Genomic DNA, 27876 nt, shown 5'->3' on the forward strand with positions numbered 1-27876 from the left:
ACAACCAGACAGGCAGGCAGGCAGAACGGAGCACTGTGGATTGAAGCGCGTGCGGGTGGGCGGGGTGGGGTGGACGGGCGCTGGAGGAGCTGCGGTGACAGGAAAAGCCACCACCCCCGGCTTCTTTGAAGCAGTTTCTTCCTGGGCTGGTGGAGGAGCGAGAGAGCGACTGAGAGAGGAACGAGGCGGGAAGAAACCGGCCGCTGAGCCAGAGAGCAGGACAGGCTTCGGGTTGCTTCCTCCCTCCCCTTCTCTCATTTGTGTCCTTGATCCCCGATCCCAGCAGCATTCACCGAAGGTGAAGAAAGCCGCCATTTTTTAAAAATAAATTTCTTTGCGGCCCGGTACAGAGTGCTCCACGGACCGGTACAGGTCCGCGGCCCGGTGGTTGAGGACCCCTGCTCTAGTATACCCTGATGGAAGTTATCTGGGCTACTTTGGTCAATCATTATTTCTCAGCCCTACATTAGAAAGTAAAAAAACAACAACCTCATTTTCTGTAAACTAGGGTCCATAAAATTGCAGACACCTTAGCCAAAATGCATTAAGCAATGTAAATTATAACTGACGTGGATGTAGGATTACTCTTTTTTTGCTTCGAAAAACATTTGATTCAAACTATCAGTGAAGTAGGCTGATTTCTAATGACATACTAGGGCCACAGATATGTTAAATTTTCCTTTTTTTGGAGCAGTTTGAATAACATCTCTTTAGAACATTTTGATATCAGAAACCATTTTCAAAGTCTCTGCAAAAGTCTTTGAAGTTGTTTCATTTTGGATACTGAAATTCTGAGGATGGAGAGAGGTAGAAAGAATAAGGACATCCAGAGATGCTGGAATAGCAGGTAGGACATCTGTGCAAATAGAATAAATCTATCTTCCTAAATGCACATAACATACTTATTTGCCAGTAGACAGAATGGAGTTTAAGAGAGAAAAATGTATGTATCAGAAAAAAAGGAGATATTTGTTTTCTTCACTCTTCCCAATCTTTTTTTTTCCCATGGAAAGTGACCACAGTTTTTTCTAATTATATTTTCCACTGTCATGGAAGAACATTTGATGTGGATATGAACATTTAACTTTTTCTAGATCAGGGGTGTCAAACTTACATCATCACGATAGTGTCATGTGACCTATTGTGAATTTTTCCCCTTAGCTAAACCAGGTATGGGCATGGCCAACGTGTGACGTATCTGCCTGCTGGCTGGGAGTTTGACAGCCCTGTCCTAGATTGATAAATTTCAGTCTGCATTGTAAATAATTCATATCCTGTGTTCAATTACCCCAAAATATAATTCTGCTTCCTTAAAGTGATATACCATGAATAACTGTGAGTACTGTTTTGATAGCAACATGGTTGTATCTTTATTCAATCAAATATGTTTAATATATACCCTTATTCAATATCTGAAACTGATTGTAAACTAAAAAAAATAGGAGGTGAGAGCTGAATAACAGCACCAAACCATTGAAAAATGCTTTTGAAAACTGTACAAATATCTTGGCAAAGGATAAATGGAAGTATTAGAGTTTTGCATTTGATGTTTACCAGTTTTGACAGCATAGTTCTAAGAAATTGAATCTTTGACTAGGTGTTTGCCATGATAGGCAAATGGCATACATAAGATCAAAACCAATTTCACAGAAACAGTGCAAAACTGTGACTTCATGCTTCCTTCCATCACCCCATATTTGGCATTAAGTGTCAATTTCAGGTGTGTTATGTCTGAATGCAAAACCATCTCAACACTGTATTCAAAGACCACCCAAGAGTGTTAAGATGGGGGAGAGAAAAAGCAGGGTTTATAGATTTTGTGGTATATTTGTAATTCCAGGAAGGTATGCATTAGATATAACATTTGAAGCTATAAGTGATTATAGTGGTTAGAGCAAAAATTGTGAGTTTCACTCTTAGTTGGAAAAGTTGAAAAGTTAACTGTTGTTAATTTAACTTGCGATTCCTAAGCTAACCATTTTGCCCAGCTTTGACAAGTATGACTGCACGAAGCTTACATCAGTCAAAATCAGAGATATGCTGCTGTACCATAAGAAAACTGGGCAGAAAAGAAGAAACAAATTGTTTACTTAAATGTGAATTGAGAGTACGGGGAGGCTCACAAACAGAAAATGTTTAAAGTAAATTTTCCACAATTTGGTGATTTCCTATGTATTGAATTCACACACCCAAGTTATATTCATATACATACATCTCCAGAATGCTCTAGGGTCTAAGAATGTCTTAGTTTCCTATTTATATATTTAAATTTATTAGCCCTCCAATTCCAGTGGATTTTTTACTATACTTTCTTCCCATGTGGCCAGACAGGATTAGGTGCATTTCCATTACTCCCCTTAATTCCTGAAACCAATACAATATCTCTTAGAGGAGTATTGAGTTTCCCAAGTTGCTTGTAGCCAATCACCAATGGAGATATGGGGTGGAGGGGGGGATACAGTAGTAGAACTTCTTACAATTTGAACTTGGTGGAATAAAGTGGAAGTATTACATCTCTAAGAGGCTAATTTGGATAAAAGCAAATTGGACAGAATTTATGGTTTCCAACACTGTTAAAGATAAGTGAAGGATTCATTATTGTACATTGATAAAAACTACATGTGAGAGATCTTTCAATATATACATCTGCTGAAAGGAAGATGCCTCCCTTAATGGTGCTATTGTCACCCCTGTGAACTGAATAACATGTGAAGGATAAGAAAACAACGTTTATAGCTGTCTCAGAACCTTGGATCAAATGAAATATGGCACAAAGGTGAGACCAGATAACCACCAAACAGAACACTTGTGCAGATAGATGAAGAAAACAATATCTTGTTCAGACATGTGCAATATCATATGAGCAAACCTGATCTACCATGACAAAAATGAATTCATACCTTATAAAATGGATAAATGGATATTTATAAGTACTTCTACTATATGAAAGGAAACCTTTAATAAATAAGCAGATGAAAAAATATTCCTCACTGTAAGATGAGGAGGATAATAGAAACTATTTTACAGAGATTTCTGTAAAAATTGATGGTAACTAAGTAAATTATGACAACAATTTTTCTTAGAGTTAGTAAAATATGTCAAAAACTGTGAATGCGGCCCCTAAAAAGAGAAGGAGTGTTCCTTTCCATTTCCTGCATAATAAAAGGAATCTTTCGCAGTGTCTTCTGACAGATAACTGGGAAGTTAGTAGGGTATTATGATAAGTGTGGAGCACAATAGACAAAGCCTATTTGCTTTATAAGCCCCTTTATGTATTAGGCATAGGGGGCTTATAAAGCTAGTAAACAAGCTAAGTGAGTGGAGAATACATGTTGTGGCTGAAGATGCCATGTGAAGGCTTGAAACTATTGTTTGGATAAGAGGATTCCACTAAGACGAGGTCTTAGTCACAGACCAATATGAAAGCTGCATTGGAAGATGCTGCTAACCTATGGCAGGGATAGTAGGAGAAATTCAGAGAAGTGCAAGTAAAAGAAGTAGTTATATGTAAAACTTGCTGCAGTACAGAGCTTCTAGATCCTAATCTAAGGTATAAGCCATCATTGTTATCATTATCATCATTATTATGACCTTTGATTCTAGAACTGATTGGGCAGTAGAATGGACTCACATAAGGTGACCAAAGATGATTGAAGTTGCTAGAAATTAGCTGCCAATTAGCTGACAAGCTAGTTTCTGCTTTAATAAAAAGAGCTACTTCTGCTGAGAAAATTCATAGTAACAGCACACACACACACACACACACACACACACACACACACAAAATCCTCAATTTATGAAGTTGATTGGATCCCTATCCATTGCAACAGATTTATTGAAAGGTTGAGGTAAAAAGTAGGGCTACAATGAACATGGACTCCTCTGTGACCACACAAATATAATCTATGCTCCTTCGTGTTTTGGGCATCCATGGCTAGAAGACTGCAAATAAGCTGTCCTAGTATATAATCCATGTGTTTCAATCATAGAGATCAAAGTGAAGAACCTATGTAAAAGTCAATAAATTTACTATATTAAAGATATGGAAGGATATCTATAAAATGAATTAAATGATTGTATATAGATATGGAAGGAGCACTAGCTCTATACTGTAGTCACTTGCCAGATTATCATGCAAGGCACAGTTGTGTCCCAATTTTTGTGATTAGCAGAAAAGTCCGTGTAAGATGTTAGTTACTCCCTAATTTTAGTACAGTGGTCAGGTTAATACACTATAATAATAACAAAATGTTACTTATCAAATGCATGTTTTTTTAGTAAGACTTTTAGCTAGGTAAGGAGAGCTCTTTCACAACATCCACAGCAATACGTTAAACCAGGCCTGTCAAACTATCAGCCAGCGGGCCAGATGCGCTATGCCCACTCAGGGTCTCTGCAAAGGCAAAAAATATCATGATATGTCACGATACATCACATGATGCAATCGAGTTTGACATCTGTGCATTTGACCAGGGCTGTCAAACTCCCGGCCCATGGGCCGGATGAGTCACACACTGGCCACACCCACACCTGATTTAATGAAGAGGGGAAAAGTCCCAATACATCACGTGATGCCGACGTGGCGATGTGAGTTTGACACCCCTGCATTTGCAGACAGTCAAAAACAGAGCAGAATCTTGCTGACACTGAACACCCTGTTGTCTGAGAGAGGTCCTGTCCAAAAAGACTGTGTGAGATCCCAAACAAATACAAATCAATATGCAGAAGAACCATTTATATGTGACCAAGTTCACTACATGGAAATTTTCAACACATTTCCACAAATATGTGATGGACAAGCAAAAACTTACACTTCCTGCCAATGTTTCATTTATACCTGATGTCAATCAGTAAAGCCAAGTATCTCTTCATTCTGTATCTTTATATCTACTTCTTTTCAAATCCTTGCATCTCAATCTTAAATAAAAGACTCAATGCAAATCAAAGAGATTTGCTTCCATATACAGTACCTTTGCTTAGTACTCAACAAGTGACAGCTGGTCTAATCTGGATTGGGAACCTGAGCAATGTAAAACCTGTTTAGTTTTGAAGGATTGAAGGCTGCATAAATAGGAAGGTTGCAGGTTAGATTTGAACATCAAAAGTATACAGGAATAAAAGCCCAAATTCAAAATACACTCCCATCCCAAAGCAACAGTATTTTTTCATTTTTGCCAGGAAACATGCATGGTTATGGTTATGAAGTTACCATTAATGCATTGGTTAGTGGTAGTATTGCTATGAAAGAATAAATTTCCAGAGTGGTAATAATGAAGTAAATTGCTGGAACATCACCAGAATCTGCAGTAAAATATATTTACATTGATGGATTCTCTCTGTCTGTTTTTTCTGTGGGTCTATTTATTCCTTGGCTTTGAAAAAATTTATTAAGCAGTTTAGAGGAGTGGCGGGGAGGGGGGGGACACGACAACACTTCTCCAGCAATCTGTTTCAGGCAACAAATAAACATATTCTGTTTTGTGGGTGGCCAGCATATTAACACTGATTTTTTAAAGTAAAGTAAAAGAGGTCTCCAGATACTATATAATAAGAGATGTTTACTTTAAGCCAGTTCCACTATGGGTCATTTTTCTGATTGTCAAGGCTGTTGTATTCTAACGCTGGTTGATTTCAGCCTGTTACTTCTATTTGGCACTTTGAAAAAGAAACAGGAACCAACCTGAATGCTGTGAGGTACTCCACATCTCCCATGGGGGGATCTAGGCCACCTGTCCAAGCAATATTTATATTATAACCTTCACCAGGACCACTTCCAACCTAAGAGGAGGAGGGAGAAGGAGGGAAAAGGAGGGGGAAATGCCAGAGGGAAAATGGAGAGGAAAGGCAGAGAGTGAATCAAAATAAGAAAATGCACAAAAATGTCCTTTTGAAACCAACTTCAAACAGCATGTCAAATCAACCTGGCTCCACTTGACAAGGACTATTCTGGGTTATGCACTTGTTCTACCCTGTCCCCACTCCCAGTGGGCCATTTGGTAATCTAATGCAATTTAGAGCACCAATGTAGGATGAGAAAATTAGGGGTAATCATGCAATGCAATTACCTGAAAAGATACAAATAAAAAATGGGGTTGTAAAGAAATAAACCTAACCTCATTTGGGGCTCCGCTGCCAGGGAAGAAGTTGCCTTCATCATAGCGATGGAGGGAGACATACAGGATGCTGGGGTCAGAATAAAAAGCCTGCTGTGTACCGTTGCCATGGTGAACATCCTAAAGAGGAAAGAAAACAGATGACAAATGCAATCATGTCCAAGCCAATGTGGTAAGGCTTCTTTGCTTTCTCTTCTTCTCTTTCTCCTGTCTCTCAGTCTTAGTCTTTCTCCCTCTTTCCTTCATTCTTTCCTTCCCTTTTTCTCTCCCCTTTCCACCCGCCCTTTAGCACTCTAAACTTCCTGAACTTTCAGGCAAATTACTCTTTAATACACTCATTTTTTAAACTGGCTTCTAAAAATCAGGAAACCACAGTGAGCATGCCCTTGAGACTCCAGATGAGCAGTCATTGAGAAATCCCAGTCCTTTTGTACAATTAGATATTATACACCGGCCCTTTGTACTCCTTGTCTCAGTGATGGAATCTAGCATCCTGTTTTATGGAGGAATTTTATGACTTATTAACTGCCAACAGTTCATAACCCCTCAGGCTTAATTAACTGGGTTTCATTGGCTTTTTAAAAAGGGGGATAGGCAAAACTTGAAAATACAAGCTAGTATTTTTACAAAGGGATCTATGGACTATAGAACTCAAGCAGTCTTTTTTTTTTTTTTTTTTGCAATTTTTGACAAACACTAAAAAGTCCAGACATTCACTGATTTTCCAAATTCTACTACTGAGGTCAAAGGGTTTGCAACCAGCTGAGTAAATTGATTTCCTTGAAACATTCAGTTCAGTTAGCAGTCCCTCAGCAACAAGACCCACATCAAAAGGGAGCCCAGATGCAGAAAGGACTTTATACTTCATTTCATAAAATCTTGATGTGCAGTTGATATGTAAGAATATGATCTCGTTAGTTTCAAGCAAACTGAGCTTCCAAAGGCCACAAATGTCATTTATTTTGTATGATATGAGCTGGCAGGACACTTGATGAATAACTAAATTTGCTAATATTCTGACCACGAATTAACCTTCTGTGTGCTTTACATACAGCTATTACACGTGTACTAAATATTTTCAGTAATATTTTTTTTAGTATTTTTAAATAATAAGGCTTATCATGTTTCCTTAAATTATTTTTCACGGAAAGGATAAAGGAAGTATAGAAAAGAAATGAACAGAATATCCACAAATCTTTTTAAGCATAATAGTTTTGGAAATGAGACCACTGTTAAGTTTGAGGCATGGGTTTAATGAACGGAGACCAGACTGTAAACCGTGAACTTCAGCTCTTTATTCACAAGCATAACAGAGACAAAAAACCCCTGGCTAGCAGTCACTCTTTTATAGAGTAAGCTGCTATCCGGATAACCAATGGATAGCGTTATAGCGTTTGAATCTTGGCGCGGCCCGCCAACAGCCAATCAGATTGCTCAGAATGAACCAATCATAACTTGCCATTATATGGGCCAATAGGAAGTGCAGGATCCTGCTATGCAAATTAACCTTTATTAAATACATTTCTTTAGTTCACAACAGCCACTAGAAACTATATGCTACCTGATTTGAGGGAAATCTGAGCAACCACATTGGCAACAACATATTAAGGTTCTGCCACTTCCAACTTAAAAGATTCAAAGTGAATTTATAATGAAGTAGAGGACATAAAATTACTTTCATCAATATTAATATTGCTATTAAATCAATTTGCCTAAGCGGCTCAAATTATTGAGACTATCACTATCTCCAAAATGCTTAGCATGTTTCTTCTAGGGTTTCCCTTCTCATCCCTGCAGACATTGTGTGCATAGCACATCATTTTTCCACAAGTGCTGGCAGGAGTGTTGTTGGTAAATGCTCCTTGAAGAATAGAGTACATGCTGCTTCAAAACTTTGAAGAATGGTACTCTGTACAACCTTAGCAAATATTTATCATCTCACTGAAAAACATTAGGCAGTAAAATATCTGAGAGCTGCCCATTACCTGCTATGTAATTTTTCACTAAACTAGAATGAAGTCTATTATTATTTTTATTTTTCTTATTCTTATTTTTTGTTGCTTTTATTTATTAATTGTATAACTTGCTTTTCTACAAAAGTTACACTCCAGATGGCTAAATTATAATGCAATAAAAATGAAAGTAAAATATTAAAATGTCATGCTCTTAAACACTCAATAGGTTAAAACACTTCAAAGCAATAAATAAGGGCTCCCAGGAAATGAAACTTACTTTTAATTCAGCTAAAATAACCCAAACCTATTATGAATGAACACATCTTTGCTTGCTGATGGAGTTCTGAGTTATCAACAAGGCTTTCTTTTGCATTCATTTCATATAGGCCCATGATAGCGGCAAGACTCAGACAAGATTTTTTCAGAAGAGTGTGAAAGTCAGTCTGGCTCACATGTAAGTAAATAGAAAGTGGAATGAACACATCTTCTAAATATGTGAGTTCTAAAACGTATCAATGAAGTGAGTGGTGCAACATGCAGAGTAGTGCTTTTAGGCAACTATGTAATTAATTGAGTACAGAACTCATTTGCTTCTGAAATCTGCCAAAATCAATTTCAACTTTTCTATAAAACTCAATTAAACACTTGTAAGGCTCTTTGCCATTTTACCATGCTAATGTCTTCATTCCTGCCTAAATGTATATATATGTGTCTTTCTATGTAAATAATATATATATATATATGTGGGTGGATGGACAAATTCATATATATATATATATATGGATTTGTCCATCCACCCACACACCCATCCATCCATCCATGACTGTATCATTGGTAAGAATTTATGGGCCACCTAATCTTTAAAATCTGAATTCTTTTAACTTCTAATCGAAATGGAATATCAAAGATTTATGACAAAGGCAGAAATCATTTCAAGTAATTAAATAGTGTCCTGACCAAAAGGCCATCCTGCAGAATATTACTTACTTATGTATCCCATTTTTGAATCACACATCCATCTCACAGAGAGATGGAATTAGATACATATGTACTATCTGAATGCTAGTTGAAAGATACTAATGGAGCTTACCTGGGACCTGCTAATAGAATGAATACTGTGAAACGTTACAGTATTTAATTTCATAAGCACATCTTCTGCTTCAGTTAATATACATAATCTTCATGCAATTTTACTAACTTAAAAATGAGCAAATTACCACTTATCTAACCAATATAGGGGGTGACATATAATATAGTCTTTAGATCTGATTTATAGTTATGTTCCGATTACTTCATTTATGCCCTATTATAAACTCAACCCTATTTGCATCTACATTTTCATCAAATGCAGAAGAATAATGACATATTTGAGGCATAGGCAATGTTACTGAAAATTATATTGCTTTCAGGAAAATTGTCTAATAAGGGTTTTTTGGAATTTGCTATAGTCTATTGTTACAAGGTTTTATCAAGAGGATAGGAAGCTAATTCTAAAGGGTAGTTGTTCCTCTACTAAACTTTCCTATTGTGATCTATTATTATCATAAGATGATGTATTGGCTTGAAGTCTTCATATTTTTATGTGGAAGTATTTAAATGCAGAGACTCTCTTAGCAGCAGAAAGCAATACAGGCCCAAGAAGACCCTCATTGCAATTTCATGCTTTGTGCACAGATATTAAATTGTATCCAAGATTAGGATTCTTTAAATATTATCCCAGTGTGAAAGGATTAATAGATCTTCGCATAGTGGATGATATTTCCATATAGGTGGAGTCATGTATACTAGGATATGAGGATATTGTTCCTGTAGACATTACTTTGTGCTGTTAAACTCTACTAATTGATTGTGGAATGATGATAATAAATTGGATTATATTTTAATTAGAGCTGTATTCTGAACATGCAACGATGCAGAGTTTTATTACATTATTGTACAGATAATCTATCATTTTTAGTTTCCCTCAGTTTTTCTTTACCTCAGATTTAAATTTATTTCAAGCAATATATTTATTGTGCTTATTTTTTGAAAAAGGTTAATTTTTAATGCATCATTTTGTTATATATGTATTCTGCAAAAAAAAAATCCTAATTAAAATGTTGCATATTATTTCATAACTACAACTTTGCATAACATTTTCATGCATGCATTTTATGCACATTATATTTATTTATTTTTTAATTTGAAAACTGCACCTAGATTTCAGTTCACATATTGATTTATAAAATCAAATAAATTAGTATCGAAAAGTAAAATGTATTTCTAATATAGGCTTCATACTGATACATCCATGCTGGATTTACAAATCCAATATGTCATTTCAGAATTCTGCTAAAAATACAAACATAAGGTATTATAGTAATAATAGGGATATAGCTATTAAGAGCAGATTTACCATGGCTATCTTTGCCACTGTACCTGCCCTATCAAATAGTATTCTCCTGGAAATATTGTGGGCCCCAACCCTGCTGGTCTTTCATAAATTGGGTGATCTCACGGCACTTGGGCCAGAATTTGAGTGATCCCTGTGGGTTGGTTGTTATTAATTGTCTTAGTGAAAGGAGTACTTTTTTCGTTTCAATCACAGGCACATAGTGTATTATGGTTTCTCCTGTATATTATTTAAATTGAGTTTTCTTTTAATTTTGTTTGTAAGCTACCTGGTTAAAATGATAAGAAGGATAACTATATAAAAATATTTGCTAACATAAATAAATGAATGGAAACACTATTCCCTGATTCAAGAAAGTTTATCTACAACATTTTTAAAAATGACAGTTAAAGACTGAGGATAAGACCTGAAGTTTTCAATACATTTGGCAAAATGAAAAATATCCATAATAACAGAAACAGATCAGATGAAGTTCTACCTTAATTTAGTTTTTAAACACTCAAAATTGCTGTGTCATTTCTTTATAAATTGGTATTGGATTACAACATCCACAATAGCAAATTGATTATTCTCTAGTAATAATTGTCTACTGGATTACCAATGCCAATAGCAGTAGTTACTAATGGAAATTGTAGCCCAGTGAATCTAGAAACACTAAGCTGAGGAAGGCTATAATATAAGAATATCGTAATTCCTTCTGGTATTTATCATTCAAATTTAATCTTACTTTCAATCTTTAAAGAAATAGGAAAAAGTTCAAGTGAAATGGAGAATCTATGACTTCCCAGCTGTTGTTGGATCATAATTTAAGTCATCCATGACCATTGGCCTTGCTGGCTGTGCCTTAAAGAATTAACACCCAAGAAGATATGAAGGGCCATGGGTTTCCCATCCCAAGAGACCAAAAGGAAGAAAATAAACTGAGGTAATCTAACTGTGCTACTTAATTTCTGTGCTTATAATCATAAACTGTAACAGATAAAGAATTTTCAAGGCAAATTCAAATATTTTATACATGTTGACATATGAAATAAAAACAACATAATTCTGAAACCATTGTATTTTTTAAAAAATGGGAATAGATATCTATAGGCATATAATTATAGCTTTTTAAAATCAATATCAGCATTATCTGTTTGGTCCGTTCTTTATTTTGCACCATTTTTGAGACTCAAAGCACATTCAGAGTATTTTACTGAAGATGATCAAAAGAATGGTAAACAATTGTCTAATTAAAAATAAAACAGTAATTCAAATCTAAATTTGAGTTAATCCTTGATTGAATAGATTAACAATGGATGTCCATTAAACCCTAATATTCAATAAATGGTAGCTTTTCAGCAGAAAAGCACAGAAGAAAACTTTCTCTACTAGTAGTAGTGGATATGATTTTGAAAGAAAGCTTAGGATTGTCTGAACTAAATCCATTACTGTCTAAAATTCAGACAAACCTCTTTCAGCAGATAGGGCTTTTAAATCTTCATTAAACCAAAATCCATGAAATTGAGAACTTATTGTATAACAAAACAACCCTATTGCTGCATATTAACCTTGCTTTTTCTTTTCCTAACCCCAGTTGAAATTGGAAGATAGGATTCACACTGATTCTCCAATCAATAGTGGACTGGCACATTATTATGTGGGGTATTATGCAGACCATGTTGAAGTTGGAGCCAAATAATTATGATTGTACGCTTCATAATATGTAGCAAAGTATGTTTGCATTCATAGCTTTGGTTTTTATAACAATAGAATTTGGAACAATTTGTATATAATACAACATTTTTGTGGTTCCATTGGATTGCATTGCCACAATGTATTGACATGTGCTTATATCAGAACTATTTATTCCATGAATGAAAGTGAACTACAGTATATGGCTTGAGCAGTCTACAATTTCTGAAGCCTATAGCTATAGTGATCTGTCTGCAGAGTTCCTCACTTCAACATGTATGCCTGTTATCATATATATTGGCCAGCTGCAAGTCTATTCCCCTACTGAACTGCTATTTAACATCTTCTTATGAAATAAACAGCAGAAAGAAAAACTGTGGACTGGTTTTGTTGCTGTTCATAGCACATTCTGAATTTTGTGCCTAGAAGCTGTTTTAATAGTTTACTATTAAAGTTCTAACAGCATTTGCAATAAAGAGATAAAATTGTCTCTCAGGGTTCTCTGAAGTCATATTTCCCCAAATTTAGCAAGATTGGATGCCCCATCACTTTTCCACTCTCCCATGGGTGAGAATGAGATAATTACTGTGTAGAATTATAAGTGTAGTTCCTTTAAATTCATTTTATATTTCTATATTTCTAAAGCAATGATGGTTTATCAGATTCCAGAAGTAACATTTTATTAATGATCAAAATTACAAGATTTGGACTCATTATCTCCTACTTAGTCCTAAGTAGTCTTTCCTACTTAATCCTTTGCTATGCCCTCTAATTTTCTTGTTAGTTTCTGTTTTTCCTTATACTTGAGACAATCACACACAGTGCTGACTGAAATTTACAGCATAAAGAATAATACCAATAATAAAATCCATGTGGGATTTTAATCTTTTTACTTTTATTGTCCATGCTGATATTTGTTTTGTTGGTCAACAAAACTGGGTTCAAAAATTGAGCTCCTGCATTTGATCACTAAACGAAAGAGTGATGGCATTCAAGATGTCCATTTTGTAAAGATAATAGATCCAATCACTTGTTTAATTAATAGTTAATTCATAACAATGTCAGTGACCACTTTCTTAATTCATAGTCTGCATGAAGAGTTATATGGCTTCTTTATGACAATTTGGTTGTGCTAAGGGTAGCAAACAATGCTACTTGGCCATTTGACCACATGGCTCTTGTTCACTAGTATTTCCATCTTGAATGTGCTTCCTCTGTATGGCTCTTATTGGAGGTTAGTGGCAAAGAATTTCAAGACAGATGAATTATTGATAGTTATTACTGTTTTTACATTTATTCTTATAGTGCTACATCTATTACAGAATATATATATATAGGAATATATTATATAAAGTTCCAGATTATGTAATATATTAAATTATATACCCTAGTTGTCTGGTGGTTAATACACTAGTAGGCTAGAAAGTGAAAAGACAATGAGTTCAAACCCTGCCTTAGCCAAAAAATCCAGCAGGGTGACTTTGGGCCAGTCACACTCTCAGGCCAACCCAACTCAATGGGTTGTTGTTGTGTGGAAAATAGGAGAAGTAAAGTGTCTAGGATATGTTCACCACCTTGAGCTATTAAAAATAATAAATGTGAGATATAAATCAATAAATCAATATTAATTTGTTAGCTGTGACACAGGGGCTACCCGTAAAGGTGCTGTATTTAGTATTTTTTAATATTTTTGCTTTGCTTATAAAGTTTAATACAGTATGTTTAATTACAAATGTCTCTTGATATCTCTTGATACCTATCATTTGTTGTTTCATGTATCTGTCATAGAAAGACCTGGATATACATATAAACTTTTTGCATAAGAAGTTTTGGCCTTATTTTGCAGTCTGGATTTCAAATGATTGGACTGGATTTTTAACAATTAAGTTGTCTGCATAACCATTATGTTGTCTTCAGTTCTTCTAGTTATTTGATTCTGTTGGATCTCCCTGACTTCACATGGCTTTCTCCCAAGAGCTGGCCTTATTCTTTTTGGCATCTATTCACATAGCTGCTGGAGTCGTCCTTCACAGACCATCTGGTGCATGCTGCTGCTCTTTTGTGCAAGGTTCTTTTATTTTCTCACTGGACCTTAGTGTTCTTCTCAGACCACTTGTGGCCCTTTCTGATGATTTCATGAACTTTGTGTTGAGTAGTTCTTTGATGCCTCCAAAAACAGTACTGGTTACTGGTGCTTGAAACTGGCATTATTTTTGAGAGCAGAAAGAAGAAAATCTCTATGGGACAAAAAGGAAGGAAGTACTCATGGGAAGAAGATGACTATACTATCTGGAATCTAACTGATCAATTTCAATTCATTCAAGGTCTCATTATTTGCTGGTTTGTTACTGATGGTTGAAATGGAACTCCTGTGTACAATTCAAATGCTCATGTTACATCTCTAAAATTAAATATTATTCTGAATTCTCTTGTATGGTCTTTAACTGTGTAAATTACATTTGGATATTATGTATTAAATTCATGAGTTTATAGTAATAATTATTTTGTGAGTTCTGGTAGTAAGATTTAGATTATCACAACCTCACAGTTTTCATACACTGTATTTAAATGTTTATTACCTGCAAAAAATAATTAAATGTAACAGGTTAGATTTAGTTGGCAAGATTTATTTCCTGCCTATGCTTTTCCAGTATTATTGCATTGTTCCTCCTGAAGGGCAGGCAAAACAAAAATGGTGTTCATAAATCAATCTTTGGGTTTTCCTGTAGGCTGTAGATAAAGTTGGTACTTAGGTAGAAGGCAAAGCCCAATTCATTCATGAGTAGAGTATATAAACAAGATGACATACGACAACTGCATTTCACTTAACCATTTGTTTGGAACTTGAGTTTTTATTAATAGATAAAACTAATTCACAATGATTACCTCTTTTAAACATAAATGCCATTCAATAGTATATTTCTGCATGAAAGCCATCATGTATTCATATACACATTTTCAAAACTTTTCAGGGAAAAATGGTATTCTGTTTCAAGTATGTGACTGTTGCAAAACATGCCAAATTATTATCAATTTAAAGAAGAAAATCAAACTTGCTACCAAACCAAAAACATGCAGTTAAATTAAACTATTTCAAATTGATATCCTGCATGGAAAAATAAACTTGGGTACCTGTTTGATCATTGAAATAGTGGAAGAATCAGTTCATTTAAGAATCATAAAAGCCACCCTGATCTACCCCGTTTCTCTTTAAAATTGCAGTTAACACCATTAGAGTGAAACATACATGTTTATGGTTTCAGTCCTGCAATCCTGAATTTAATGGGTTCCCAAATTCAAAGGAAAAACGCACACCTTTATTACTTCTAAGTAGTAAAAGCAGAAAAGACTAATGTATAGAAGAAAATGCAACACTTTTGTTCTTCCTCCCTTCCTCTCTTCCCCCCTTTATCTAAAACGATGATGCTCATCAAGAATACATACCAGATCTACAATCAATATCTTGCCTATATTTAGCTTGTCTCGCAAGTATTTGGCAGTAATTGCAACCGAATTAAAAAAGCAGAACCCCCTGTGGAATAGAGAAGAACAGAAATTTTATAAAGCACATTGGTCAGGAAACAGCTATAAATAATGTTTAGGAGCATTTGCGTGTGTGTTTGTGTGTGTGTGTGTGTGTGTGTGTGTTATAAAAAGCTATATGATCTCTGAGATCATAAATCTCCTTCTGGGATACCTCGAAAGCCTTTTCAGTCATCTGCTAACAATTAGAGCTCCTCTGAGACACCCACAGTACAGGTGATTGCCAGTAACCCTAGCACTCCAAGATGGGCAACATTCCCTGGTACTTACATGGCTGTTGATTCTTCAGCATGATGGCCTGGGGGCCTCACGATAGCAAAACCGTTCTGTAAGAACAAGATATATTTTCAATTACCAGATTTTAAAAGAATAAGGCAATGGGATGTGGGTGGCTCCTTATTTTTATAGAGCAAAAACAAACAAACAGCAAGCAAATTGCTTTTGTTTCTTTGCACTCTATTAAGACTTCTATGCATCTTTTCCTGTCTTTATTCACCTTTCATGGAATATGCTGAAGCAATACCTTCACTCTTCAGTGTTAAATCTTTCATATAAGATGAAGGGAACATCTGTGGTATTTCAAATGCTGTTGAACTACCATTCTATTATCTTTTAGGCATTTCAGGAAATAAATATCACAGGTTGCTGGAGGAAAGAAATGTGGTCATACCAGGTCATACTGAAGTTAATGTAATACTCTCAAGGCAGTGGTGGACATTCTATTACACTAGTGCTAAAGAACAAATTAGTTGCCAGTTCCATTCCTTTTGCCACAGGGGATGAGTGAGACTGCTGTTCTCTTTCTTTTCCCCAGATAGTAAAATAATCTGTTAATCTGTTATCTGTTATAATAATCTCCCTTACCTACAGACCATGCTTGCTGGGACTGAAGCATTCTATCTCTTGAGAGATATACATTCTTCATCCTTGGACTGCAAGATATATAGATAGATACTGATACTAAAGTAACAAATACAAAAACCTTTCTAGTTCAACTTTGTTTTTAGTAGTAATCCAGTTAGATGTCTTCCAAGTTTCATGCAAAAGGCATGACAACAATCATAAGATATTACACATAGGGCATAAAAGTAATGACCTGCTATTTGTTTGCTAGACTATCACTGAATATGGGGCTTCTCTCTAATTATTATGGCTTGTACCCTTTGGATAGTTAGTAAATTATTATTTACTATCTGCAAGCCCCAGTGTAAATGTGCAAGCAGAGATTTGTACTTTTTTTTCCTAGTAGCAAGTAAAACCATGGCATGTACATTGTATATTTATTATTTTGACAAGATTGCTGATAATACAGCACTGAAATTCAACATGACCTTAGATCTTTCATTTAAGCCCCTAGAAATCAATATTGCTATCTTGCAAAACACAGCATATTTTTTTCATTTTTGTTGACCTTCTACAATGTTACAAATATCCCTGTGGCAATTCCATGCATTTTTACTTATTTGCAAATTATAGCACTTTATTTTTCTATTTCCATTAATTCTATGTCTAAAAGTGCTTATTTTCTAGTATCCATGTTTAGTATTGCCAGAATACAAGAATATTTATTTCAAATATAAACACAAGGGGGGAAATCATAAGAATAATATTTGTATGCATGTGCATGTGTGCTTGCCGAGTTCCATAGTAAGGCACTGACTAAGTTAGAGGCTATATCAAAAAACAGCTATTACATAAAATACTTAGCTAAACAACCCAGGGAAAGGGTCACAAGAGAAACTGCAATCCTATATACTTCCTAGGACCTGTTTTTGAATGAATTGTAATAATCATGTGGAGTTTCTATCTATGTGTAGGTTATTGTTTCTCAAACTAAACAATTTAAGATACATGAACTCCAAATCTCATGCTGACTATTTTTTTCAGCCGATTCGTATTGCAAGTATGGAAATTCTGGAACTATGCAAATTGTCAGTTATGTCCGTGATAAAATCCCAGAAAATTGTACAGTTTATCATATCAAGACTACATCATTTATAGATCCAAAGTGTCCATATAAAACTAAAGGACAATAAATTGTTTGGTATGTAGGTTCCTTTGCTTACATTCAGCTGCACAAAAATAAGAATTTTCCTTTTTGCATTAAAATAAACTCTCACATATAAAAAAAAAAGTCATTGGGGAGATTAGAAAAAAAAAAGAATGATGGAAATTCCATATTTCACTATACTATAAATCTAGCTTAGAAGCTTGCCAAAGCTTGCAACTTTATTGGACTTTTTAAAGACAGTTTATAATACACACGGTGGACATTTTGTATGTTTTCATATAGAGTAGTTATGAAAAGAAAAATCTGATTTTCTACAAATGCCTTAAACAATTTCTGTAACAAACCACTCAGAACTCTCCATTCCTTCCCAGCACACCATGCAGCAAAGTACAGTTCAATCACTCCTAAATGATGACCAGAAATTCAGGGTTTAGAGTAAAGATGTAAACACTCTTTGCTGATAAGAAATGTATTGTTAACCATTCACTGATTCTATACATAAATATTATTGAGGGAATAATATTTTGTGTTAAATGAGACTGAAATATATATTGAGTTGAAAATTTTTGGAATGCCAAAGATTGCTGAAAGACTAAATACTGAGCCACCAGTGGAATAAATTAAAGATGAAAACTGTGAAGCACAGAAGGGAAGGGTGTGGAAGTTGAATCATTTGATTAGGGATAAATTATTAATATGACATTTCTGTTAGCTTCTAATAGACTTTTTGCTGAACCAATATTGAAAAGATGATTTCTGGATTGTGTATAGATATGAATTAAGTTATGGGAAGAAGAGGAATTTGCTTTTCATTTTAAGAGAAGTTGGAGAGTCATAATGTTAGATTATGCTCTGTGCGATGAAGGTTGGAAGCCACTTTTTATTGTTGTCTTTCTTTTTCCTTTTCTCTCTTTTACTTTCTCTCTTTTCTCTTTGTTCTTTCTCTTGCACTCTTTAAATTTCTTTCTTTTATATTTTAATTTAATCTGTATTTTTACAATACACGTTAAAACAAATATAAATACTATTGCAAACAAATATAAATACTACTGTGTGCAGGCCATCCAATTTAATCACTTTCAGAATTAAAAATCCAGGTTGGCACTCAGCTTCAGTTGGTATTCTTTGGTTTTTATATAATCCTAATGGTGGTAATGTCTACCATTAGAATTATACAAATATTATTACTCACTTCAGGATTTTAAAACTGCCTGTCTCCATCCTCCAAGTCTTGATCCAGGAGGCATGAAAAAATTCATGGGTGAGTAAGGAACATGGTGATACAGAAAATGTCATTGTTTATACAGATCTAAGTGCTTACAGATTAAGGTAAATGCTTGAATATGTTCAAAGCATAAATGAAATTGAACTGCCTAGCTTTTTTTCTCACTTTTTGGTATCACATCAATAAAAATATAAAGATTGCATCAGGAAGAATGAGAAGGAAAAATGTTGAGCTATATATAGTGTATATAAAGTTACACATGTTCTTTATATGTATGGATTTGTATATGTGGATAATTATTGTGGATAGAGGAATGTATTCTTAGAAAATTGTTCAGAAAATGTGGTCCAAATCTCACACATGAAGAGTTCTCTGCTACTTTTTAAAACAGCCACATTTTTTGTAGGCTTCCATGGGAAATTCCACAAAGAAACTCTTAAAGCAACACCACTTTTTTTCCAGACTTAATTGAAATATGAAAAATAGAAGTTTGCTTTAAAGATATCAAAGAGGTGCTATACTTCCACTTCTATAAATTCAAAAGCACTGCTTGCTAAACATTTCCCAAGCATGCACAACTTTAAAATACGATGATTTTCAAATACACAAAATAGACTCTATATTCATTCTGTGAATGTAGAGCTAATATTGATGAGCAACTTAACAGTTCTTACTGTCCTTTATTAAGATTTAACCACTCTGTCTGGTTGGCCCATCACAAGAACAGTCTAATTACCATTTCTGACAGGCAGAAACATATCACTCTCTATTAATCCTTCATTCCACTCAAAGCAATCTGCTAGTTTGTTTTGCTATTCCCAACTCCCAAGCAAAATTATCCATTTCGGTGAATATTCCTGTTCATTTAGCATAGCATAGTCCAGTTCTTTGCAGGTTAATCACAACTATTAATTGGTTATTTACCAGGTAATGACTCTTCAACAGAGTTGCTGTGTATCATAGTGTCTGATACATATTTAAAACTACTTTTGCTATGAATTCTGTAATAGCACAATGGTTATAATATGTGCCTTTTAAATAGCAGGTTGTTATTTTGAAATCTAGCAGGATACCACTTCATAATTTTTGCAATCACTCAAACAGAAGAATTTCACCCTCTAGTTTCTAAATAGTCCACAAGACTTATTTGAAGAGCATGAGTCTCTGGAAAATAAAAGTAATATTTTTTTAAAGTTTGTGTTCTGTTTTGAACTAGAATAAACATAAATTCAGATTAACATTCTATGCATATTTACATGCATGTATACACTACACTTAAAGTATGGTTGCCTAAGAATACAGTTGTGCTCATAGGTTTACATAACCTGGCAGAATTTATGATTTCTTGGCCATTTTTCAGAGAATATGAATGATATGATAACACAAAAACTTTTCTTTCGTTCATGGTTAGTGATTGGCTGAAGCCATTTATTATCAATCAACAGTGTTTATTCTTTTTAAATCATAATGACAACAGAAACTACCCAAATGACCCTTATCAAAAGTTTACATACCACAGTTCGTAATACAGTGTCTTTCTCCCTTTAACATCAATGATAGCTTGAAATCTTTTGGGGTATGTGGGGATGAGGCTCTTTATCTTCTCAGATGGTAAAGCTGCCCATTCTTCCTGGCAAAAAGCCTCCAGTTCCTGTAAATTCTTGGGCTGTCTTGCATGAACTGCACGTTTGAGATCTCCCCAGAGTGGGTCAATGAAATTGAGGTCAGGAGACTGAGATGGCTACTCCAGAACCTTCACTTTATTCTGCTATAGCCAATGACACGTCAACCTGGCCTTGTGTTTAGGATCATTGTCATGTTGGAATGTCCAAGTACGTCCCATGCACAGCTTCCGGGCTGATGAATGCAAATTTTCCTCCAGTATCTTTTGATAACATACTGCATTTATCTTGCCATCAAGTTTGACCAAATTTCCTGTGCCTTTGTAGCTCACACATCCCCAAAACCTCAGAGATCTACCTCTGTGTTTCACAGTAGGAATGGTGTACTTTTCATCAAAGGCCTTGTTGACTCCTCTCCAAATGTAGTGTTTATAGTTGTGGCTGAAAAGCTCAATTTTGGTCTCATCACTCCACATGATTTTGTGCCAGAAGGTTTGAGGCTTGTCTCTGTGATGTTTGGTGTATTGTAAGCAGGATACTTTGTGGCATTTGTGTAGTAATGGCTGTCTTCTGGTGACTCGACTATGCAGCCCATCTTTCTTCCAGTGCCTCTTTATTGTGCATCTTGAAACAGCCACACCGCATGTTTTCAGAGTGTCCTGTATTTCACCTGAAGTTATTTGAGGGTTTTTCTTTGCATCCCAAACAATTTTCCTGGCAGTTGCGGCTGAAATTTTAGTTGGCCTACCTGGTCGTAGTTTGGTTTAATCAGAACCCCTCATTTTCCACTTCTTGATTAGTGTTTGAACACTGCTGATTGGCATTCTTAATTCCTGGATATCTTTTTATATCCCTTTCCTGTTTTATACAGTTCAACTACCTTTTCCCATAGATCCTTTGACAATTCTTTTGCTTTCCCCATGACTCTGAAGCCAGAAATATCAGTGCGGCACTGGATGAAAGACGCGAGGATCTGTCAGAAGTCCAGGAACTCATTGACCTTTTATACACACACACACATACACACACACTAATTTCAAGCAAACAGACCACAGGTGAGGATGGTTACCTTTAAAAGCCATTCAAACCCCTTTGTGTCAACCTATGTGCATGTTATCAGGCCCAAATCACCAGGGTATGTAAACTTTTGATCGGGGTCATTTGGGTAGTTTCTGTTGTCATTATAATTTAAAAGGAGTAAACACAGTTGACTGATAATAAATGGCTTCAGCCATACACTAACCATGAGTGAAAGAAAAGTTTTTGTGTTATCATTCATATTCTCTGAAAAATGGTCAAGAAATCATAAATTCTGCCAGGTTATGTAAACTTATGAGCACAACTGTATCCATCAAGATGCAGTTCTCATCTAGAAAGGGTTGACAGACAATCAATGCAAAAGGGAAGGTAAGAGAAGTATATTTTGATTTCAGCAAAATATATCAAACAAGATTAGAGCATCTTGGATCAACTATGAGACTTGATTGAACAATTGTATCCCAAGGAATGCAGACTTGTGAATTTAATTTGGGGTGTGTGTGGGGGTTCAATAGACTCCAATTTAGACATTGCATAATTTACTGTGCTTATAAATTATTTGGATGAGATTAGAAAATACAATGATCAAATATGTACAAAGATAGGGGGATGATAAATGCCTTAGGTGGCAACATCAAGGTTCAGGATCTTATAAAGCTGAAAAATTGGGCAGATACTAGGAAGATAATTCTCAAGAGTAGAAATATTTTGAGTCAAGGGCTCTCAAAAGGATGGAGAGGCATATTGGGTATCAGCAAACATAAAAGAAGACAGATTTGGATCTGCGAGGTCCCAAACTGAGGATGAACTGCAAAGCAACTTTAGGCTTCATCAAGAGATGTCTAGTGTCAAGATCAAAAACATAGCAGTGAGGTGAGTAGTGAGGTGACACAAGTGTCAGGAGGGAAATGGACACATCAAAAATAGGGAGACAGATTAATTAGTTTACACCTGCCCCTTTTAAGCTCTCAGGGAAGCAGGCTTAAGACAAATATAGTGCCCTTTGAAGCTACAGTCTTTTAAACCATAAAATCAAGCGATAAAATCCAGCTACAGGGATAAGCCATTTTGGCAGTAGTACTTTATGTCCTTTGGGTCTATCCTACCCCATAAGCAAGTCTGGTATACAAGTCTTAGCTGAAGAAGTTTAAATAGTCCTTCTTTCTTGCAAAAAAAGTAGCTCCTTTACTCTCTACCTGGTATTCCAGTTCAAGCAATAGCTCCATTTGCTGCCAGGGAAGAGAACTGTTTCAAAGCCAGGGTTGGTGGAGTCAGGCTGGATTTACAGGTCTGAGTAGCGAAGACCAGCAGAAGGTTCTTTTACCTTTTGCTTTATTTCTGCCATCAGCTTTTGTTCACCATCGCCCCAGCTTCAGTGGTTCTTTCTGATCTTAACTCTTCCTTGTCCTTTATTTCCGTACTTCCCAAACACATAGTGTTACTCATAGTGTTATAATTAATCCGGCACTGAATCTTAAAATACTCCTTGAAGACAAGACTTATTCCCCAAAACTTATTTTCCCTTCACTAAGAGAGCAGTTATGATTCCTCCTGTTCTGCATTATTTAGTCAACCATATTTAGAATATGGAATTTAGTCCAGGCCTGTACCTTTGGAAGCAAAACTTATGAAGATTGGAACAGTTGAAATATTGGATTTTAGAAGCTTAGAGCAGAAGTGTCTGCAGGTGAGAGGGTCAAAAATGTCAAGAGAGTAGCCAATTACTATATGATTATAATGGGAGAGATCTGAAACATGATCATTGTATCTGTTGGACATCAAGAAAAAAAAAGTAACAGTAAAGCTGCTCAACAATGAAAGACTGACTTGGAATCTCACTTGCTAGAAGCACTGAAACAAGCTGGATAGTCAGGAATGTTATATTTCAATAAAACAGAATCCTGATTGTAATGAATTCCTGCACCAGAAGAGTAATGGACTAGATCTCCAAAGTCCTTACAAGGCCTACAATTTATGATTCAAATGTGCAGACTTGCCTTTGTTCTTTATTCATTAGATTCTTGAGATTAGATGAATAGCAGCCAAAATTTTCAATACTTATTTTTATTAATTAGCAAGTTAGGTAAGTTAATAGACAAGTTAATTTTGTTAATATGTTGGAAAATATTGGAATTATTTGCATATCCACTGTTAGTCTCCCATTAGTTTGGACATAGTTAAATAAACCCTACCTAAAATGGCCCCTCTTTTTTAAAGTCTGTCATGAGAGGAAATTAAAATCTACAATAGAACACTCACTGTGTTTTGTTTGTTGGCTAATCTTGTAAAATATTTGTCAATTGCTAGGTCAGAATGTGGGGCACAGAGTGATGAATATAACTCCAGTACATAATTATTTTAGAACCTGATATTTCCACCTTCAACAAATTTAAACATGTGTGCCAATCACAATAATTTATTTCTCAACAGTCTAATATTTTTCATGACTACTAAATTTAATGCAGAGTTGTCCCACATTAACCAAAGGTAATGAGAATTTGGACAATAGGAAATATCAGACAATGATCTCAGAACAGTGAGTGAAGGTCAGAAAAAGAAACAAAAATATTCCCAAGAGATAGACTATTTAACACCAAGGAATAAGTTGAAAATCTAGCCAACAAATATAAATTCAAGCATTTTTGCACAGACACTTGTTTACAGTAAGATACAGACACCAAGATACTTTAAACCAGCTGACAGTAATGCGCATTAGAGGAAAGATCCATGTCTCTGTCATTATATTAAAAGTTTAAATTTGTGTGTTCTAAACTTCAAGGATAAAAATAAATGCTTCAAAAATCTCTATATATGCTTAAAGAAAAAAACAGCACATTAATACTTTATCAAAGACTTCATTCTGCAGGAAAAGGAATTACTTTATGTCATATCACTGGCTTATTGGAATAAACAATAAGAAAGTATCACTTAGGATATGTGCTGAGTGCATGACACATCGTTTATTTTTCCAAGAATATGAATCTTAAATATCATCTTGCTTTTCTTCTTTTGTATGAAGTTCAAGAATGTCCAGATAATTAGCAAAAAAGCACATGAGATATGCTTCACAACTCTGGAGATTTAAAATCACTTCAGCCAACTAATTAAAATATTTTAAAGATTGGTCAGGATCACCATGGAACATGCAGTAGGTTAATGTCATGGCAAGTCAAACTTTGGGTGGATACCAGGCTATATCTTCTACTTATGATCTGCTAGTGTCATCTACTTAGGATCTGCTAGACAGCATTTGCACCAAGACAAATTCCTTGTGTGTCCAATCACACTTGGCCAATAAAGAATTCTATTCTATTCTAGTAAACTAAAACCATTAAATTTGCATTTTTGTCTTTGCTTTTACAGATGGATAGTTTCTAGAACTTGGGCAGTGACTTTTGATTACAGAAGCTGTATTTAACCCTTTTTGAGCTACCAGAGCTCCAAAATAAATGGGGGAAATACTGAAAAATGGCTGGGTCTGCTCTTTCTTTGATATGTGGGAGAAGGATTCTGGAGATCTTTATTTCCAAATGTTAAGCCTACTATGAACTTACATTAGCATTTTCATGTACTTCCTAGTTTAAAACCAGTGAACAATTATACCATCATTTTTTATTACTTTATGTTTTCTTCCATGACTCTAAAAGATAAAAATAGAGCATTATAAATGCAGGACTAGTTTGTCTGAACCTTTTAATTATTTAACTACTGCAGTATAGTTAACATTTGTAGATTAATACAAATATTTATTCTAGCATCATGGGATCAATTGTCCAAAGCAAAATAATATTAGATATATTATATTTGGGGGAAGTCCTCTGACCTGGTCATTTTGGATGTTTTTAAGATCTATAGATACTTTGGATGATCTTTTCTGGGTATTTGACTTTTATTCTGAAGCCTTCACTGATTCAAATGGATGTGAAAAAAGCAAATGTATGTTACATTCATGGTTCCTTGAAATAGCAAATATCAGAATAACAATGACTGGATGCAGCAAAAAAAAAATGTTGATTTTGATCAGTCCTGACATATGAAAAGGAACCATCCCAGGAAAGCTTACAGTTTTAGTTTTCAAGGATATTCATTTCAAACTATTTTAATTTAGTTAAATTATCCCTGTCTACCAAAAAGACAACCCATTCATATCGTTTTGAAGAGGGGGCTTGAAGAAATCTATGTTTGTTTTGGTTCAGCACAAATGGATGTTTCTGATAATGTCAGAATCTGACATCCTGAGACTGATTTTGTTACCTTCCCAATCTTTATTTGGCTATCAGCTAATAAAAATTTATAACCTGAAAATTTTGGAATTTTCAGGCAAAACACCTTTCTCTCGCATATATTTTAATTCAAATAATATTTCCAAAATATTAGCTGTGCTGATATGTTGTAAACTTTCATGAGAAGGCTTTAAGCAGTACAGGGTTTGAGATACAAGGCTGAAAATGAGTCAAGATGCAAGAAAGGAAGAGAAAATCTTTGCATTTTTATTTCCAGCATAGAATCTTTATGAGAACTTTGTAAAGAAAGCTTTCACGTCAAGTATGAAGATATCTTCCACACAGGTATTTCTTATAAAAAGATTAAACCTAAAAGGGAGTTCAGGTGAGGTTACATGAATTTACTTGCCAATGTTATCAAAAAGCTTAAATAATGCACAAGATTTGTCCTCATAATTTCAATGGTGCCTCCTTTATTTCAGTTTGGAAATAAACATATCAGTTTGTAATATGCCTGGCAATAAATTATACTCATTTTACTCAGATAGTAGTTCAAATTCTTAAGTGATTTCTTATGTTAGCAACAAGAACAATCCTCTCTGCACGTTAAAATCTAGCCTATCAGGACTTTTGAGTAAACTACTACTATGGTGATTGCTCTTTCTACTCCAGATGCTGAACATGGAAGCTGGAACCTCAAACAAAACATATAGTCCAGTGTTGGCTAACCTTTTCAGCACCGAGTGACCAAAGCACATGTGTATCCCCAAAATGCAATGAACTTGCATCCTGCACGCATGCACCCCCCCATGCATGCCCTGCTACTTGCACATACATGTGTCTTGCCCTCTGTGCACATGTGTGCATCTCCCACACACATACCCCTCCCCCCGCATGTGGCTCGCGCCCGTGCATACATGGAGACACCCGAAGATCAGCTGGCTGGCTGGAGGTGGGTGTGTATGTGCGGCAGAGCTGAGCTGGGGTGACAGCTCATTTGCCCACAGAGAGGGCTCTGCATGCCACTGTCAGCACGTGTGCCATAGGTTTGCCATCACGGATATAGTCCATTACCAAGTATGTTGGGAGCCATCGGACCTTGCAAACTTGGTAGATATGATATTTAGGATGTTTATCTCATTTTTTTCTTTTTACAACTCTGTAGTCCCTATTCAGTGTAGATTTAGGGCAACTAGATGAAACTAACAATTTACTGCTGGATGCCCTTTCTGATGCTACATGGATATTTTTCCTTTGTGCCCTGAGACAGAAATATCTGATGCTACCTAAGGTAGAACTATCCACCAAGCAAGAGGCAAGTGTTTTCACCACTAGGTCGCTCAATGTTAATCTCAAATCAATCTTGTTAAATTTTAGATGCTAGTTCAGAACAATCTTACAATTCCTTAATGCACTGAAATCCTTATTTATTTTATTTATTATTTATTTTCACTGAAAAAGAGGATCAATATATATTGCTCTCCACCTTTCTGTGAAAGAATCAATTTTACTTATTGTGTTTGATCTTTTTATGCAGCTGAATATAATAATGCCTTTACTAACCTATTACTCAGAAAAGTAAAATATTATTCTCTTAGTTGACAGATCATTTGAGATTTACAGCATGGACACCAAATTCTGTTCAAAACTATTGCTATTTGGCACTTAGTAGACGTATTCGTGTGTGTACATGCATGCATGTCTTGAGATAATCTTGGTATAAATATAACTTTTGGGAGATTTTAGTCTATACACCAATAAAACCAAAATAAAACATATTCTTCTGTATTCTAAAGAATGAACCTATATAGCAATGCTATATAGATTATTTTTACTACAACTGTTTCATCGTGAAGTCTTTACTCATAATGCTGATTATCAATCTCATCAAATGGAAGGAGATATTTTATTTTTATTGATTAAATCATTCCTGCAAATAAAAATCTGGGGAAGTTGCATAGTGACCTGGATGAACAATTCTCATCCCAAATTCCCTTTCCCTGAATTCTATATCAATGTATGTTTTCTTCTTCTCTTTTATCCAGTGAATTAACAACTTTGTTTTTTTCCAAAGTAACAG

At 35.1% G+C, this 27876-nt stretch overlaps 1 protein-coding gene across 5 annotated transcripts in view; it reads right to left on the reverse strand.

Annotated features, from left to right (window-relative positions):
- The window catches only part of HDAC9 (histone deacetylase 9), a 518734-nt gene that overhangs the window by 88139 nt on the left and 402719 nt on the right, over positions 1 to 27876 (reverse strand). For all 5 annotated transcript variants that reach the window (XM_087946939.1, XM_087946936.1, XM_087946937.1 and 2 more), the window contains 4 exons: positions 15948 to 16003; positions 15579 to 15666; positions 6114 to 6233; positions 5681 to 5778 (listed from right to left, as the gene is read on the reverse strand). In XM_087946939.1, coding sequence (XP_087803065.1) covers positions 5681 to 5778; positions 6114 to 6233; positions 15579 to 15666; positions 15948 to 16003 — 362 coding nt within the window. The remainder of the gene's footprint in view (positions 1 to 5680; positions 5779 to 6113; positions 6234 to 15578; positions 15667 to 15947; positions 16004 to 27876) is intronic.

Source organism: Notechis scutatus, chromosome Z (genome assembly GCF_049901735.1).
Source record: "Notechis scutatus isolate UNSWTSFEM ecotype Mainland chromosome Z, rNotScu1.2, whole genome shotgun sequence".
Taxonomy (NCBI): Eukaryota; Metazoa; Chordata; class Lepidosauria; order Squamata; family Elapidae; genus Notechis; species Notechis scutatus.